The sequence below is a fragment of the Monodelphis domestica genome, chromosome 5 (assembly GCF_027887165.1).
Source record: "Monodelphis domestica isolate mMonDom1 chromosome 5, mMonDom1.pri, whole genome shotgun sequence".
In the NCBI taxonomy this organism is placed as follows: domain Eukaryota; kingdom Metazoa; phylum Chordata; class Mammalia; order Didelphimorphia; family Didelphidae; genus Monodelphis; species Monodelphis domestica.
The window spans coordinates 98,699,700-98,718,708 of record NC_077231.1 but is presented as its reverse complement, the minus strand read 5'-3'; the positions used below and the strand labels follow the sequence as shown (position 1 = coordinate 98,718,708).

Genomic DNA, 19,009 nt, shown 5'->3' with positions numbered 1-19,009 from the left:
GGAGATGTTAGGAGTTCCCAAGGATGCAGTTGACCTTATCTTCTGAGCTTTTGGAAAAGAAGGACTAGTTTTTAAATAGATGGCCTAGTCTCCTCAGTGGAATAAGAGGAAAGGTTAGGAAGATGGGATGAGGTTGGAGTTTAGAGGGCTGTTGCATCCTTGGGGAGAATATAATAGAGGTCTCTTCCTAGTCCTCCTATATTGAACTCTTGAAGTGACCTTTTCATCTATATAATAAAAGTTGAACTAGATGACTTCTAAAGTCTCTTTCAGCTCTGACATCTCTGATTCTTCACAATAGTATCAACAGAGGAAAATTTAACCTTGAAATAAAGCTTGCTGAGTTACTCAGGTTTCTTTTAAGGTCTGACTTTTTTCTCAGGCAAGTATCTTAGAAGTATGGACAAAGACATGAATCAGAGAGAAGACAACCCCCTTGCTGGACCTTATGAAAAATTCCTCATTAGAATGTTCAATTTGATTTATGTCAGAATTTTAGATAAAATACAGGATTCTCAGCTTGGCATTTAAAATCCTTCACTGTATTCAATCTCAACACCTCTGCTCCCCCCCCCCCCCCATTATTGTCTTATATACTGTACATTTTAACCAAATTGAATTCCTGAACTAGATACTCCATCTCCTGCTCCTTGCATTCATTTACATAAACCAGCTCTTATATGTGGAGTATGTTCAGTCTTCATCTTTGCCTCTTAGAACCCTTTTCTTCCAAGTCTCAATTCAGATCTCTTCTAAGAAAGCTTCCCTCATTCTCTTTCCTGGTTCCACCCTCCCCCCAACTATTGTTATCACTCTTGCTTATCAAATTTTGTTGTATTTTTTAATTTGTGTGCTTGCTTTTTTCTATTCAACTTGAAGTAGAACAGAAACTCTTTGAATGCAGGGATTTCCTGAATTTTTCTCTTTGTATCCCCAGAGCCAGTGTGGCAGAGGGGATAAAGTGCTACAGTGGGAGAGCCTCCTTGTCATAAGTATGAGATGGATAGGAGGGAATTAGGCTACCTTTGGAGGGAAATGAAAACATCCAAGTGGGAAGGGGTAGAGGCTGTGTGGAAAAGCCCAGGCTGTAAATATGGGTTGTTTTACCATTCTTATAGCTTAGGTTTGCATTTCCTTTGACTTACCACTCTCCAGGGATAATTGTAGACCCTAACTTCTCTTGCTGCCAGATAAAATAGATGCTGGTGTTTCATGCTTAACTGAATGCAGAATGATTTCTCTGTTAGCAGTGGTAGTATAACTGTGTGGACCTGCCTCTCACTATATTGCCTTAAGCTTTTCAGGATCCTAGGAGTATAGAGGAAAATGTTCAATTTTCTAATTTATATCCAAACTGGTGGCCAAAAAGAAAAGGTGAAGGATAGGAAGGAAGGAAACTTTCACTGGCAAACTATGCAAGTAAGGCAAAAATTTATTTTGATAGATATGCTCTCTTGGAAAACCTGGGACTCTTCTGAATCTTAGCTGCCATAGGGAATTGATTCTTTTTTTTTTTAAATAAACATTTTATTTGGTTATTTCCAAACATTATTCATTGGAAACAAAAATCATTTTCTTTTCCTTCCCCCCCTCCCCCTCCCATAGCTGACGCATGATTCCACTGGGTATCACATGTGTTCTTGACTCGAACCCATTTCCGTGTTGTTGGTATTTGCATTAGAGTGTTCATTTAGAGTCTCTCCTCAGTCATATCCCCTCCACCCCTGTAGTCAAGCAGTTGCTTTTCCTCAGTGTTTTTACTCCCACAGTTTATCCTCTGCTTGTGGATAGTGTTTTTTAGATCCCTGCAGATTGTTGAGGGACATTGCATTGTTCCTAATGGAGAAGTCCTTTAGGAACAATGTTGGTGTTGGAATACTATTGTGCTAAAAGGAATAATAAACTGGAGGAATTCCATGGAGATTGGAACAACCTCCAGGAAGTGATACAGAGTGAGAGGAGCAGAACCAGGAAAACATTGTACACAGAGACTGATACATTGTGGTACAATCGAAGGTGATGGACTTCTCCATTAATGGCAATGCAATGTCCCTGAACAATCTGCAGGGATCTAAAAAATACTATCCACAAGCAGAGGATAAACTGTGGGAGTAAAAACAACGAGGAAAAGCAACTGCTTAACTACAGGGGTTGAGGGGGTATGACTGAGGAGAGACTCTAAATGAACACTCTAATGCAAATACCAACAACAGGGAAATGGATTCGAGTCAAGAACACATGTGATAACCAGTGGAATTGTTGGTCGGCTATGGGAGAGGGAAAGGTGGTGGGAGGGGGGGTGGGGAGGAAAAGAAAATGATCTTTGTTTCCAGTGAATAATGTTTGGAAATGACCAAATAAAATAATGTTTAAAATTAAAAAAAAAAAAGAATTCCCTTTCTAGGGAACATAAAGATCATATCATTAAAAAAAAAAAAAAACCAGTGTATCAGTCTCTGTGTATAATGATTTCCTGGTTCTGCTCCTTTCGCTATGCATCACTTCCTGGAGGTTGTTCCAGTCTCCATGGAATTCCTCCACTTTATTATTCCTTTGAGCACAATAGTATTCCATCACAAACATATACCACAATTTGTTCAGCCATTTCCCAATTGAAAGGCATCCCCTCATTTTCCAATATTTTGCCACCACAAAGAGTGCAGCTATGAATATTCTTGTACAAGTCTTTTCCCTCATTATCTCTATGGGGTACAAACCCAGCAGTGCTATGGCTGGATCAAAGGGGAGACAGTCTTTTAACGCCCTTTGGGCATAGTTCCAAATTGCCCTCCAGAATGGTTGGATCAATTCACAACTCCACCAGCAATGAATTAGTGTCCCTACTTTGCTGCATTCCCTCCAGCATTCATTACTTTCCTTTGCTGTCATGTTAGCCAATCTGCTAGGTAATACCTCAGAGTTGTTTTGATTTGCATCTCTCTGATTATAAGAGATGTAGAACACTTTTTCATGTGCTTATTAATAGTTTTGATTTCTTTATCTGAAAATTGCCTATTCATGTCCCTTGCCCATTTATCAATTGGAGAATGGCTTGATTTTTTGTACAATTGATTTAGCTCTTTGTAAATTTGAGTAATTAAACCTTTGTCAGAGGTTTCTATGAAGATTTTTCCCAATTTGTTGCTACCCTTCTGATTTTAGTTACATTGGTTTTGTTTGTACAAAACCTTTTTAATTTGATGTATTCCAAATTATTTATTTTGCATTTTGTGACTCTTTCTAAGTCTTGCTTGGTTTTAAAATCTTTCCCTTCCCAAAGGTCTGACATGTGTACTATTCTGTGTTCACCTAATTTTCTTATAGTTTCCTTCTTTATGTTCAAGTCATTCACCCATTTTGAATTTATCTTGGTGTAGGGTGTGAGGTGTTGATCTAAACCTAATCTTTCCCACACTGTTCTCCAATGGGAATTGATTCTTAATAGCCTTTTTTTTTTTTAAACCCTTACCTTCCGTCTTGGAGTCAATACTGTGCATTGGCCCCAAGGCAGAAGAGTGGGAAGGGCTAGGCAATGGGGGGTCAAGTGACTTGCCCAAGGTCACACAGCTAGGAAGTGGCTGAGGCCAGATTTGAACCTAGGACCTCCCATCTCTAGGACTGGCTCTTAATCTACTGAGCTACCCAGCTGCCCCCTCTTAATAGCTTTTTGTTGAATGATCAAAGAGCCTGAGGGTTAATTGTACCTAGACCTAGGGGTTGGATTCCTAAGCAAATGATACTTAGGCCCTCAAATCAAGGAATCTGGGAAAGTAGCATGGTACTGATACCTTTGGATATTTCTCATGTTTGTCATTTTCAAAACTAACAAGCCCAGCAGTCTAAATACATATGATATTTTAGGTAAATTTGGATTCTTCTTAATGTGTGATAATTTTTTATTTTTAAGCTCTTACCTTTTGTCATGGAATCAGTACTGTGTATTGGTTCCAAGGCAGAAGAGTGGTAAGGGCTAGGCAATGGGAGTCAAGTGACTTGCTCAGGGTCACACAGCTAGAAAGTGTCTGAGTTCAAATTTGAACCCAAGACTTTGCATCTGTGGGCCTGACTCTCAATCCACTGAGCCACCTAGCTGCTCCCAATGTGTGATAAATTAAGAAGAGACAAAAAGATTATAATGTTCAGTGGGCTGATTTGATCTAACACTTGGAGTAAGACTTGGTTTGAGTAGTTATCTGGCTTATCAGAATTCATGGGAGGTAGGATAGTGGTTTCGATGTTGAGTCTGGGGATTTAGATCTCCTGGAATGGTGGGGTAGCCTAGTTCAAATTGGATGGGTCATTTTTATGGCATTACATTCCAATAGGACTTTCATTGGAATAGTGGGTATATATATTTCTGTTGTTTATAAAAATGTGATCCATACTGAATACCACAGTTCCCCATGGACTTTAAATTATTAGTGAATCAGTAGAAACTCTCTCAACCCACTTCCTTTGGGAGGAGTTTAGGTCTCCAAGTAATTGAGCTAGGGCTATGTACAAAACCTGGCCTTTGCACTAGGGCTTTTTATGCAAAGACTTTTTTCTGTTCCAAGTGATCTGAGGGAAATACATTGCTTATTTTGTGTTCTCTTCTTTCAAGTGAAAGAAATAGGGATTTTTGCACCATGTATATCTGGAATATCACTGGAATATAGTGGACCCTGTTTGAGTCAAAGAAATATAGAATCTCAGAGTCCTAAAGGAAAATCAGAGAGAGAAAATGTAGTCACCCTGTTCTCATTATAGACTTTGAGAAAGACAGGAGATAAGGCTCTTCCTGGGTGTGATCCTAAAGGACTGTTGGAGGTAATGGGTATATACTTTGGAGAATAAGTAAGCTAGAAGAACAATCAGAGGATGGAGCTTAGGGCTAAGGAGGAGAAGCTTTGACTGAGGGGAGAGGATTCTGAATGTCTCCTCCAAAAAAGTGTCCTGGGATAGGCTAGAATTTGCTATAGTTAATGAAGACTCCCAAAAGAGAGAGGGAAAGGGAACAAGCATATTTGGCAAATGGAGAGTAAGGTCACTAGGCTACAGTTGACACCTGGATCTAGAATGCACTATAGAGACAGATCTGCCTGTTGGTCTGATGAGCTGGACATGGATTTTTGTCCAAGAGTATACAGCAGGTTAGTGGTAAAACTGGAACCCTAAAATAGATTTCTAAAAAGAGTTTGGAAAGGAAGGACCAGAACATCAGGCCAGAGGAAGGTCCTAGATGAATTGGGAGGAATCTTAGAGGTCATTTAGAGTCCAATACCCTCATTTTACTGGGCAGCAGACAAGGCTAGGAAGATTTCTAAGAGATTTAGCCATTGTTACACAGGAAGTAAGTAATAGAAAGTGTTGATTCAAAACCAGATTCTTTCTACTACACCAGATGTTGTGGGGTCTGAAGCTGGGAAACATTCATTGAATTAGTTTTGAACAGAAGCCTTTTGTTCATTTGACAAATACGGTGATACCTCCATTTTCATAGATAATCTGCTGGAAAACAATTGGTAAAATCTGAAACCAACAGGCAATTATTTCCATATGAATCAATGTAAATACAATTAATATGTTCCAGACACTCAAATACATGCCCAAAACACATTTTATAGAGAATAAATATAGTGTTTAATACTAAAACAATAAGAAATTAATATAAAATGAATATAAAAGAGTAATGTAAAGAATAAGTGAACATTTAACATTGCATTTACCTTTCTGCAGACTCTTCTTGGCATATGGAAGACAGCAAGGAGGGGAGAGAGAAGTTATTGTTTGGAAGGGGAATCCTCCTCTATAGGTATTAAGGCACTATCTGGAAAGACTTTAGAAAGAAGCTGACATGTAGAGGAGTTTTTACCTTGATTATGTCCCTTTTCTCAGCTGAGATACTATGGGAGAATTTCTGCTTGACTGAGATGAAATATCTCACTCCCTATGAGAGAGCTCATTTGTTTTGTATATAGTGAGGTATATATTCTCCTCCCTATGCTTTATCTGATTTTCATTTGCTATCTGTATGGATAAATGGATTTATTTGCTTTTCAATACATGTATAGCTCACACTGAGCAGGAGAACCCATGGATCATCCTTTGTTTTCCCCAAATTAGCATCAAGGTCAGGTAGGCACACCAATGATAACCGATGTCTGTGAAAACTGAGATATTACTGTATTTAGTGCCTGTTATGTATAAGATACGGTGCTAGAAATTCTGGAGGCACAAACACGGAAACATTTGAAGTCTGGTTTACAGGAAGATTTAGACAGAAAGGATTTTAGTGCAGTAGAATATGATTGGAGTGTTCTGAGGAAGGATGGAGGAGGGGTCATGGCTAGGAGGTCTTCATTTGTCCTGGGTCAGAGGGCATTACAGATGGAGGTAGCGTTATGAACTTTGAGAGAGACAGAGATGGGAAAGTGGAGAATGGATTCAGAGATAGGGAAGGAGTATGAGATAAGCCTGGAAAGGGAGGTTGGAGACAGTTTGTGAAGGTCCTTGAATGGGATTTATTTGGTAGTGTATGGAGAATAATTGAAGGTTTTTAAAATAAAAAATGTTGTGGTCAGTGATATATATAAGAAATTATGTTAGTATTGAACATTTTATAATGCTTCTTCTACATTATAGCAGCCCTATGGGTGTGGTTCTACTATTAGTATCATCTCCATTTTAAAGGCCAAGAAACTGAAGAGCTGAGAAATTGTGACTTGTCCAGCCATGCTCACACAGCTAGTACAGACCAGAGTGTAGGCCACACTCAGATCTTCTGACTCTTAAGGCTTCATTCATACTTTAGATTTTAAGTCATCTGGCACTTTTAAAAGGATAATTTAGAGAGAAGAGGAAATGGGAGGCAGGGAGGTTATTGGGGAAGTTGCTGAGGTTATGACTTCTTAGGTCAGTGATGGTGAAACCTGTGACATAGGTGCCAAAGATGGCATACAGAGCCCTCTCTGTGGTCATACTTGCAGTTGCCCACTAGAGTTCCTTACTGGAAAGCCAGAGGTACTCAGGGAGGAGCTGTTCCCCTCCCTCTCTCCATGTACCTGAGGACATTCCTCACTTCCCCTGCCCCTCTGCTCAACAGCCAGAGGGAGCTCTTCCTCCCTCTCCTGTCTGGGGGATGGGAGGAGGGTCACATGCTGCATGAGAGTGTGGCACAGACAACAGCCTGTTGAATCTGTGGTGAGGTGATCCCTGTGGTGGGGTTGGAGAGTAGCTAGGTTTGGGGGAGCATAGCTCACAGTGTGTCACTTAGCTGGAGGGGAGGGGAGTGCTTGGGTCACTCTCCTACCACTCTCCAGATGCCTCTCTCAGCACCTGCCCCCATGCCTAGCAGCCCAGTGGAAGTGCTTCCTTCTTCTAGTCTGGGATGGGGTGCTGCAGTACACTCTGTCTCTGGGGGGAGATGGGGCCTGGTACTCCATCTCTAAAAGGTTCACCATCACTGATTTAGATTGTACATTTGTTTTATATACTCTCTTCACAACAGTTCTGTGAAGAGAGTAATGCAAGTATTATTTCCATTTTATAGTTGTGGACACTGAGGGTATGGGAAAGTCAAGTGACCATAGGGTTAGTATAGGACTCTTAGGATTCTACATCTAGGAAAGAATAAAGAGGAGTCTGTGCTAGGTTGGGGGCCTGGAGTGGTGTCATAGACAGATTATGGCCAGCTTGGTTGGATGTTGGGGGTGAGGCAGAGAGAAGGATCAGAGAACTCATGAGGTCATGGGTGACTCTTGGGATGGGATGTCACTGTCCTGAACAGAAATGGTAAAACCATACAGAAGACAATCAAAGAAGAGTTCAATTCTAAATCTGTTGAGATTCTAGGGAGATGTGACTCTCTCTTCCTTGCCCTCCCCTCATGTATACACACCCACACACATATACTCACATCTCCACAGTCACATTCTCATACATACACACTTGTAATGCACATGCACACACCCACAGTGCATCCCTCATAGGCCAGTGCTCACACACGCACAAGCACACACTGACATACATGTAAGACACATACACACCGGCACACATACATGCACACATATGTACATGTACATACACATGTGTATATACTGACAGACACACAGTTGATTAGAAAACATTTATGAAATGCTGGCTTTATGCCAGTTACTGTGCCAAGTGCTGGGGATACAAAGAGAGGCAAAAGATTGTCCTTCCCCCAATAGACTGGAGAGACTACATGGAGACAACTGTGTTCAAACAAGACACAGATAGGATAAATTGGCTCTAATAGTGGGAAGACACTAGCACAAAGGGAAATTGGGAGAGTGGGTTTGAGTTGGGACTTGAAGAAAATCAGGGAAGCCAGGAGGGGGAAATGAAGAGAGAGAGAGAGTTCCAGACATGGCAGACAACTGGGGTGTGTTGAAAAGGGGAAATGAAAATGGTTATATATTATGCACTTAAGGAAGATTTTAATAACTGTAAGATGGGCTGTACCAGGAGAATTGAGACAGGGAGAACAGCAATCCAGGTGTGAAATGATGAGGGTTGTTACCAAGGTGATAGCAGTATTAGAGGAAAGAAGGGGACAGTATAAAAGATGTCATGATTGGATATGTGGGGGTAGTCAGAGAAAGAGAAAGGAGTTAAGGATGCCACCCAGATGCTGAGCCTGGGGGCCTTCTAGTTTCTCTGATAACAGTTTTAGGAGACAGGTAGTAAGGGGGATTTACCTCACCCCCTCTCTGATGTATAATTGGGATATTGACTTCCTCAGTCACAGAGTTGCAATTGTCAGAGGCAGCAGAGCTTTTGCCTAGGACTCCTGTTTTCAGTCTAACACTTTTCTTTCACCATGCTTACTCTCCACCTGGACATGTTCAGGAGACATTCTGGAAAGGGAATCAGAGCTAGAGAGACTGGTTAAACAGTCTGTGTCAACTTGGAGTCTAGGCAGGAAAGTGGGAGGCTTCCAGGATTGATACAAGGAAGTTGGGCAAACCAGTCAGAGAAGTAGTCATCCCAAGATCCTGCAGTAGCACATCCTTGGTGCTAATGGGAGAGGCACAGACAGCTTCATGAAGCTGGTCCTGTCATTTCCTTCACATTATTGTCAAGTTTTGCTGTGTACTTTATGACTGTTGCTGTACTACAGTGGGTGAGCTGGGTAAATTCAATGAAAGAAAAAAACCAATTAAGTAGCCTTGGAGATACAGAGGGGGAAGAAGTAAGCCACACTAGGCTTTGCTCATACCCTAACCTAGAGGTGGCATTTTAGTGGGGGCACTTGTTTAGTTTATAAGATAGAGTGATGGGTGCAAAGGACAGGTCTAGACATAGTACTCTTCTAATTGAAGTGGGAGTGGGGGAGGAAGGTGATTGCAGATCAGGGGAGGCAAACACAAGCTGAGCCTTAAATGAAGAAAAAGATTCCAAAAGTCAGAAATGGGGATGGAAGGAGTTATGAATAGAGAAGAGATAATAGGAAAAGGTTTAGGATTAGGATTTGGGGGCAACTATTTCCCTTCTCCTTTTAAAAATTCCTTAGTGATGACCATTAAGAGTGAACTTGAAGGGGTTGGTTAGCTGATTCAGTGGATTGAGAGCCAGGCTCAGACATGAGAGGTCCTGGATTCAAGTCTGGCCTTAGGCATCCCTGGGCAAGTCACTTAATCCCTATTGCAGTGATGGCAAACCTTTTAGAGACCTTAGAGCAGGGATCCCCAAACTGTGGCCCACAGACCACATGCGGTCCCCTGAGGCCATTTATCTGGCCCCCACCACACTTATGGAAGGGGCACCTCTTTCATTGATGGTCAGTGAGAGGAGCACTGTATGCAGCAACGCCGCAAAGCATTGTGTCGCTCACATACAGTACTACTTCTGGTGACATAATCCTTTGCTTGGCGCCTTGAGAACAAGGCGCTGCACAAAGGATTATGTAGCTGCACAATGGAAGAAGTCAGTCTGGTGAGCGACCATCTGGGGGGAAGGGATTCTGCACTGTGTATACTGCTGCCCATTATAGTGTTGGCGGTGATGGACCTGTGCAAGGTGTGACAGCCCATCACAGCCAGCGCTACAGCCTCCGCTATTCCAGACAGCAGTATTCAGATTTGTTCATAGTTGTTTTTTTAAATAGTCCAGTCCTCCAGCGGTCTGAGGAACAGTGAACTGGCCCCACGTAAAAAGTTTGGGGACCCCTGCTCTAAGACTTAGAGACTGAGTGCCCAAATTGCAATTCTTGAGCTGCATGTGATCCTTACTTCAGCCAGGGGAGGAAGGAAGCACTCCCATTGGGCTGATGGGCAGAGGGTTAGGGCATGTGAGAAATGACCTTTGATGTGCATGGAGAGGGGGAAGAGAGCAGCCCCCTCTGGCACATGTGCTATAGGTTCACCAACATGGTCCTATTGCCTAGCTCTTATCATTCTTCTTGGAACCAATACAAAGTATTGATTCTAAGATGAAAAATTAAGTTTTAAAAAAAAAAGTGAATTTGAGATCTTCTGGATATTAGCCAGCATTCTATGTTCCTTTCCCTTACAAATGATTCTTTGGAGATGTGACCACCATGGATCTCTGTCTTGGACCTTTTGGATATTTTGCTACTCCATAAGCAATGACTACTATGGAGGTGGAGGATGAAGTCTTTTCTTTCCACAAACCCATGAATGCTAACCTTGAATGCCTTTATAAAGAACTCTCTCTTTAAGAAAGAAGCAATAATTCCTTGGCCTATACAGAATTTTGATGGTCCTGCCTGCTACTGTTTGCCACAAAGGATCTGACTGCTCTAGTTTTGTTAAGAAATGAATTGGGAATCAGCCCCGATGCCAACTTTATCATCCCTAATTTGAGATATATTAGTATTTAAGGAGGGCACCAGAGATCCCTTTTGTGCCTTGTGTATATCCTCTATAGATGAACTTTCCATCTACCAGGAGTAAGTATAACACTATATTTCTGGGGAGTCATTGCTTCTCCCTCTCTCTCTTCTCTCTTAGAGTATTTGCTGCCTTTCCAGGTTAAGGAGCTTTACCCTGTGTTTAGAGATTACAGGGAAGAGGATCATAGCATTTTAGAATTTGAAGGGATGTTTTAGAAATGATGGAACATAGCCCCAAGAGATGAGGTGACTTCTCAAGGTATATTGCTACTAAGTGAGTGACATAGTCTCATTTGAACCCAGGCCTTCTAACTTCAGATCCATTACTCTTTCCATTTATAATACAGTCGGTCAACTCTGTCCTTATATTACTTAGCTTTTATGAGAGTAGGGCTGGGTTTGGGAAACTACCAGTCAGGTCAGTTGTTAGAAATTTTGCTCTTTCAAGGGTAAAGCTCATCTCCTTATTCAGAATACAGAGTCAGAAGAGAAAGATCAGAACAGGAAGAACCAGTGTTTTCCACAAGGGGTGTGTGTGAAGAGTGTGTGTGAAATGAGCCCATTGACTAGGGATGAAGACAGGGTTCATTTTGGCCAAGAAAAAGCCCTGCCATTCCTGTTATTACCCAGGGACAGTGTTGTGTGTCTCAGTGCCAACTTTACAATTGCTTTTCTACTTCCTGATTCCCTAGACTTCTCCAGGGACAAGCAGTTGGTTCTGACCTGCCCTAGGCATAATGCTCATTCTTTAGGTCACTTATGGATCTGGTGGCAGTTGTGGCTTTGGAGAGCAGTTGTGGTGAGCTTTGTCCTTTCTCTCTCCAGACCTTAATTGAACATTTCAATTCATTGGCTTAATCAAAATCACGCCCTGCGCAGTGCCAGTCTTCCAACTTTGCAGCCACCGTGTTTCTTGGATTCTTTATGTAAGTGTTTTAACAGCATACAAGACAAAATAAAAACAAAGACAAGTAGTCTATAATAGAAAAGGAAATGACAGGCAGAGGCCTCGAATGGGCTAGGAATTGGGCCACCTGAAGCTCAGGTGATGTGGCTGGGGACATTTTTCTTACAGTGCCACAGGATTCCAAGGGCCATGGCATGCTGAGGTTTTTTCCCTTTTTTTTTTCTTTTAATGGCTTTTATTTGAACCTCTTGCCTGTACTCTTGGGAGAGAGTGCTTACTCAACATTGTGAAAAGAACATTGACTTTGGGGCCCTGGGATTTGGAGTTGGTTTGCTAGGTGTGTGATAGTAGGCAAGTCACTCAGCCACTGTTATTAGCCTAATTAATTTTACAGCTTGTGAAGAGGGGCCAAGTGACTTGTGCTAGGCCAGAGGTGGGAGGGAGCAGAATTTGGGGGACAGTACCAACCTCCTGTCTCCACATTTTTTGTTTCTTTTTGCCATAGCTCAGTTTTTTTGCCCCTATTAGGAGGAAGTTGGTTTCTTTGATTCCAGAGGGCCTGTCAGTCATATGATACTACACAGAAACAGCTGGATTTGGAATTCAAGCACCTGGGATAAAACCATAGTCCATATTCGTTATGTGACTTTGAGCCAGGTAACTTAATTCCTGTAAGCCTCATCTTCCTCAGTTGTAAAGTGAGGGAGTTATACTAAGTGAGCTCAAGGCTCCTTCATCTTTGATTCTGAAGGTCTGTCTTCCAGGTAATGCAGAAAGTCACCACAGTGGTACACTCATCACCTCACACCTGGATTGTTGAAAGAGAGTCTGCTGCTGGTTGGTCTCTGCCTGGAGTTGCTCCCTATTGCAGCCTAACTTCCACTCCCTACTGTCTTTCTTCCTACCCTATCCACCACATACTTTTCAGTCCGGCGACACTGGCCCTCCTGGCTGTTCCAAGAACACGCTTGTATCAATTCTGGGCATTTCTTCTTCCTGTTCTCCTTTGCTGGGAAAGCTCTCCTTCCTCATTTCTGTCTTCTGACTTCCTTCAAGTCTCAACTAAAGGAAGTCTTTTCTAACCCTCTTAATTCTAGTATCCTCCCTCTTTTAATTATTTTCTGTTTGTCCTGTCTATATCTTGTTTGCATATGTTTGTTAGTTTGTTTCTTGGCAGTTAGATGATAAAGTCCTTGAGGAAAAGGATTATCTTTTGTCTTCCTTTGAATCTCCAGTGCTTAGCCCAAGTTTTGGTACATAGTACCAGACTGCCTGAGTGGAATCTAGGCTCCCTGATTCCTAGTCCATTGCTCTTTTATATCCCACATGTGGGCTTTTGTATCCATTTACAAATATTTCTGACCCGCATGCTATGTGCCAGGCATTGAATGGGTGTGGAAGTAGAAACCAGAAAGTCAGATGATCCCTACCATCTATGTGTTTCCATTCTGCTTGGGGAATGGTAGCAGAATAGAGCTTGTTACCCAGATAAGCAGATCCCAAATCTATACAAAGTAAGTACAGAATAATTGGGGTGGCGAAAAAGCCCTAACCATTTAAGAAAGGAAGTCTTGGTGAGTTGAGCCTGGAATGTCCCTAGGACCTTCAAGGGGATTGCCTCAGGTGTGGGATCCACAAACTAGGTGAACTGCAATGCAGGCTGGAGCCTCCTATCCAAGGGCCCTCAGTCTCCAAAAGAGGAGTTAGTCATGGACACTGGAGGCCTGTGGAGGTTCTTTAGCAGGGGATTGATGTTCTCAGATTTCTATTTGAGGATTAACAGTTTGACAACTTTGGAAGGATTAGTGGGAATATAGAAAAGAAGCAGGAAGACCACTTGAGGCTGTTACTGTAGTTCAGGTGTGATGTGAGATTGTGAACTCTTGAGAAGGAAAGGGATGGAAGCCAGAGGTGTGGAGGTAGATTTAGCACATTTGGGGAAATGACTGGCCAGGGACAGAGCTAATTACCTTTCAGAGATGATTATTTAGATGAATTTAGAGGGCCATTTTTTGTTTCTTAACTGTCTTTGTTCTCTCTGTGTTTTTATGTTTGGGACAACTAGGTGACAAAGAGGATAAGAGCCCTGAGGACAGGAAGATTTGAGTTCAAATATGCCTCAGACACTTACTCTTAACAAGCTATGTGACTGCAAGTCACTGTCCCTATTCCATCTCCCTATCCCGATCATCACCTTAGCCTGACAGAGGGATTTCATAGCTCAATGAATCTGAATTATGCCTTGCAGAGTTACCCAAGATGAACAGGACATAGTGGAAAGCTCTGACCAAAAAAAGGTGATCTACTAGAGAAGGAAATGACAAACCACTCCTTTATATTTACTGAGAAAACCACATGGGAAAAAAATAGTCAGTGGGGTCACCAAAAATCTAACATGATCCAGTGATCGAACATCAAATCTTGAAGTTTCAATGTATTTGTTTTTGTTTTTTAAACCCTTACCTTCCACCTGATTCTAAGGCAGAAGAGTGGTAAGGGCTAGGCAATGGAGGTCAAGTGACTTGCCCAGGTTCACACAGCTAGGAAATGTCTGAGGCCAGATTTGAACCCAGGACTTCTCGTCTCTGGGTCTGGCTCTTAATCCACTGAGCCACCCAGCTGCTCCCTCATTGTTTTTTAAAATTAAAATAAAAAATTTTAATAACTTAAACTTTCTGTCTTAGAATTAATACTAAGTATCAGTTCCAAGGCAGAAGAGTGGTAAGGGCTAGGTAATTGGGGTTAAGTGACTTGCTCAGGGTCACCCAATTAGGAAATGTCTGAGCCTAGCTCCCATTTTTACAGAAAACATCAAGATCAAGGTCTTTTTTTTTTCCTTTAAGTAAAAACAAACCTTTTGGAGAAAAATAAATCCTGGCATCTTACTTAGACTAAAAACCTCTTCTTAAGTAATAGAATTTAATAATTGCTAGCCTTTCTATAATGCTTTAGGCTGTACAAAGGGCTTTTCCATGTATTATATTTCATGTGATCCTCACTGTAACCCTGGGAGGTCAGTGCTATTCCTATATTGCAGATTAAAAAATGGAGCCAGGCAGAGGTTAAAATGGCTTGTCCATCACTGTATAGCTAATAAGTATCTTGAAAGAGATTTTGAACTCAGATCTTTCTGATTCTCAAGTCAAACAAACCACTGTTATTTATTGCTTATTTATTTTAGGGGGAAACCAAAGGAGAAAAATACTGCATGGGAAAAAAACCTGTGTAACCATCTCACACCAGTCATATTGGCCAATATGACAGTAAAGGAAAATGATAAATGCTGAAGGGGATGTGGCAGAATTGGGATACCAATGCTTTTTGGTGGAGTTGTAAACTGATGCAATTATTCTGGAAGGCAATTTGGAACTATAAACAAAGAACTATAAAACTGTTCATACCCTTTGATTCTGTAATACCACTACTGGGTCTATATCTGAAAGAGATAATAAAAAATGAGGAAAGTACCTACTTGTACAAAAATATTTATAGCAACTCTTTTTGTGGTGGCAAAGAATTGGAAATTGAGGGGGGTAGCTGAACAAATTGTGGTACATGTTGGTGATGGAATACTATTGTGCTGTAAGAAACAATAAACAGGATGATTTCAGAAAAAGCTTGGAAAGATCTGCATGAACTGATGCAGAGTGAAATGAGCAGAACCTGGAGAACATTGTATACAGTAAGAGCAGTATTGTATGATGATCAACTGTGAAAACTTAGCTGTTTTCAGCAATGCAATAGGGAACACTATGCACCTTCAGAGAAAGAACTGTTGGAGTTGGATGGATGTAGTTCAAAGCACACTATTTTCACATCAGTGTATTTTGGGGTTTAGATTTTGTATGAGTGTGATCTTACAATAATGACTGATTATGGAAGTGTGTTTTGCATGGTAATAAAAATTTAAATAAGCCTTGTAATAATCACTTGAATCTTTTAAAAATACATTATTAGTAGATGACTTTGTTTACGCAAAACTGGCATTTCTATTTAAAGTAGGATTGTCTAAAAGAGGAATTTTAATTTACTTCAGTATAAATTGTATCGTTACTGGGACCTTATGACTGGAGAGGACACAGGCATACTTTACAGATCCCCTGTTAATCTTTTGTTTGCCCAGCAGTGGAAAGAGACCATTGTGGGAAGAAGATATGAGGAGAAGTGGGTTTATGACATAGTACTGTTTGGGGGAGGGAAGAAAGTCTGCCAGGTTGGAAAGGCCCAGCAAGGGGGTTTTAGAGAGTGAGCCAGTTCTTTTTTTGGGAAGGGCTTGATTCTAATGCATTCCAGATGGGGCCTTGTAACACAAAGGTCGGCTGTGTATTTGGAATGAGGCTGACCAAAAGGCCCCCAAGCACTTCCTGTGTAGCTTTGCCCTTGTACAGACCTAATCAGAACCAGTTCTTACTCCTGCAGCTCGCCAGCAACCTCCAACATTTTGTGTCCCCCTGCCCCGCCCCTTAAAAGTGTCCTTTTCCTCCTAGTGTGGCCCAGTTAATCCTGAAGCCTTTCCCTCTCTTTTTCTTCTAGTCTCATTTGGGCTCTACAACTACTTTGTGGTAGGGAGGGAGCAGAAAACAGGGGTTGTGCTGGGAAAAGCTGTGGGTTGGGATGAGGATATATTGTTATGGGGAGAGCTGTCCTGATTCACAATGAGTGGTTTGGAAAGATTCCTTTTTGGAGTTGAGAATCTTTAGTATGTGATTTCTTAGAGTGGAAGACCTCTGCTTCTTTATTACCCAGGGTAGTGTCTCCAAATGGGTCCCAACATTACATGAGGGTGGTTTAGTTTGTAGGAAACTAAGCATCACCAGGTCCTTTGGGACCTGATGTCAAAGGTAAGACCTATAATAACTTTTTTTTTCCTATTTATCTTTTTTTTTAAAACATTATTTTATTTGGTCGTTTTCATACATTATTCACTGGAAACAAAGATCATTTTCTCCCCCTCTCCCCCCGCCTTTCCCTCTCCCATAGCCGATGCATGATTCCACTGGTCATCACATGTGTTCTTGACTCGAACCCATTTCCCTGTTGTTGGAATTTGCATTATAGTGTTCATTTAGAGTCTCTCCTCAGTCTTATCTCCTCCAACCCTGTAGTCAAGCAGTTGCTTTTCATTGGTGTTTTTACTCCCACAGTTTATCCTCTGCTTGTGGGTAGTATTTTTTTTAGATCCCTGCAGATTGTTCAGGGAAATTGCATTGATACTAATGGAGAAGTCCATCACCTTCGATTGTACCACAATGTATCAGTCTCTGTGTACAATGTTTTCCTGGTTCTGCTCCTTTCGCTATGCATCACTTCCTGGAGGTTGTTCCAGTCTCCATGGAATTCCTCCACTTTATTATTCCTTTGAGCACAATAGTATTCCATCACCAACATATACCACAATTTGTTCAGCCATTCTCCAATTGAAGGGCATCCCCTCATTTTCCAATTTTTGGCCACCACAAAGAGCGCAGCTATGAATATTTTTGTACAAGTCTTTTTGTCCATTATCTCTTTGGGGTACAAGCCCAGCAGTGCTATGGCTGGATCAAAGGGCAGACATTCTTTTATCGCCCTTTGGGCATAGTTCCAAATTGCCCTCCAGAATGGTTGGATCAATTCACAACTCTACCAGCAATGAATTAATGTCCCCACTTTGCCACATCCCCTCCAGCATTCATTGCTTTCCATAGCTGTCATGTTAGCCAATCTGCTAGGTGTGAGGTGATACCTCAGAGTTGTTTTGATTTGCATCTCTCTGATTATAAGAGATGTAGAGCACTTTTTCATGTGCTTATTAATAGTTTTGATTTCTTTGGCTGAGAACTGCCTGTTCATGTCCCTTGCCCATTTGTCAATTGGAGAATGGCTTGATTTTTTGTACAATTGATTTAGTTCTTTATAAATTTGAGTAATTAAACCTTTGTCAGAGGTTTTTATGAAGATTGTTTCCCAATTTGTTGCTACCCTTCTGATTTTGGTTACATTGGTTTTGTTTGTACAAAAACTTTTTAATTTGATGTAATCCAGATTATTTATTTTGCATTTTGTAACTCTTTCTAATTCTTGCTTGGTTTTGAAGTATTTCCCTTCCCAAAGGTCTGACATGTATACTATTCTGTGTTCACCTAATTTTCTTATAGTTTCCTTCTTTATGTTCAAGTCATTCACCCATTTTGAATTTATCTTGGTGTAGGGTGTGAGGTGTTGATCTAAGCCTAATCTTTCCCACACTGTCCTCCAATTTTCCCAGCAGTTTTTATGAAATAGTGGATTTTTGTCCCAAAAGCTGGGATCTTTGGGTTTGTCATATACTGTCTTGCTGAGGTTGCTTGCCCCCAGTCTATTCCACTGATCCTCCTTTCTGTCTCTTAGCCAGTAACAAATTGTTTTGATGACCGCTGCTTTGTAATATAGTCTGAGATCTGGGACTGCAAGACCCCCTTCCTTTGTATTTTTTTTCATTATTTCCCTGGATATCCTTGATCTTTTGTTCTTCCAAATGAACTTTGTTATGGTTTTTTCTAAATCGGAAAAAAAAAATTTTGGAAGTTCCATGGGTATGGCACTAAATAGATAGATGAGTTTGGGTAGGATGGTCATTTTTATTATATTGGCTCGTCCTACCCATGAGCAGTTAATGTTCTTCCAATTGTTCAAGTCTAGTTTTAGTAGGGTAATTTTGAATGGGATTTCTCTTTCTAGTTATAATAATTTTTAATTTTCTAGAAGTGGGAAGGTATTATGTACCTCAATGTCTTGTAGTTCTGAGACCAGTTAGCAGGAGAATATCGATAGCTCACCATAGGCTTCTGGCATGGCCCTGTCATTTCTGTTCATGCTATATCTGCTACCATAGGGCTGCTGAGTCCAAGTTAAAGGTTAGGCTCTGGTGGAGTGACAGTAACTACCATCTTTTAGTTGTAAATCCTGGTTCTACTATTTGGGTTCATATACTTTAAGTGAAGAGTAGGTTTGGTACTGGACTCTCAGTTTCCCTGGACCCAGATTCTTATTTGCACAGAGACTATTGCCTTTCACCCTTCTAAGACACTGAAAATTTCATTTCTAATCATTTGGATATCATATTGACTGTTGTATAAGCATTGTGTAAAATGCTGATAGAACAAGTAAAAACAGTTTGTGAGTCAAGATTTAAAAAAAAATCAGCAATGCTATTTATTTAATATATTTTTATTTTTAAAAATTTATCTATTTATTTAAAAATATTTTCCTATCGTTACATGATT

The 19,009-nt window shown here is 41.0% G+C and overlaps 1 protein-coding gene across 28 annotated transcripts in view; it reads left to right on the top strand.

The window, feature by feature from the left end:
- Nucleotides 1-19,009, top strand: part of RBFOX2 (RNA binding fox-1 homolog 2) — a 344,250-nt gene that overhangs the window by 65,089 nt on the left and 260,152 nt on the right. Inside the window, exon 1 of one of the 28 annotated variants that reach the window (XM_056798845.1) lies at nucleotides 12,321-12,422. The exons of the other annotated variants lie outside the window; for them this stretch is intronic. Within the exon in view, the coding sequence (XP_056654823.1) occupies nucleotides 12,336-12,422 (87 nt within the window). The 5' untranslated portion in view covers nucleotides 12,321-12,335. Of the gene's footprint in view, nucleotides 1-12,320; nucleotides 12,423-19,009 lie in introns of those variants that run through there. 28 annotated transcript variants of the gene reach the window in all.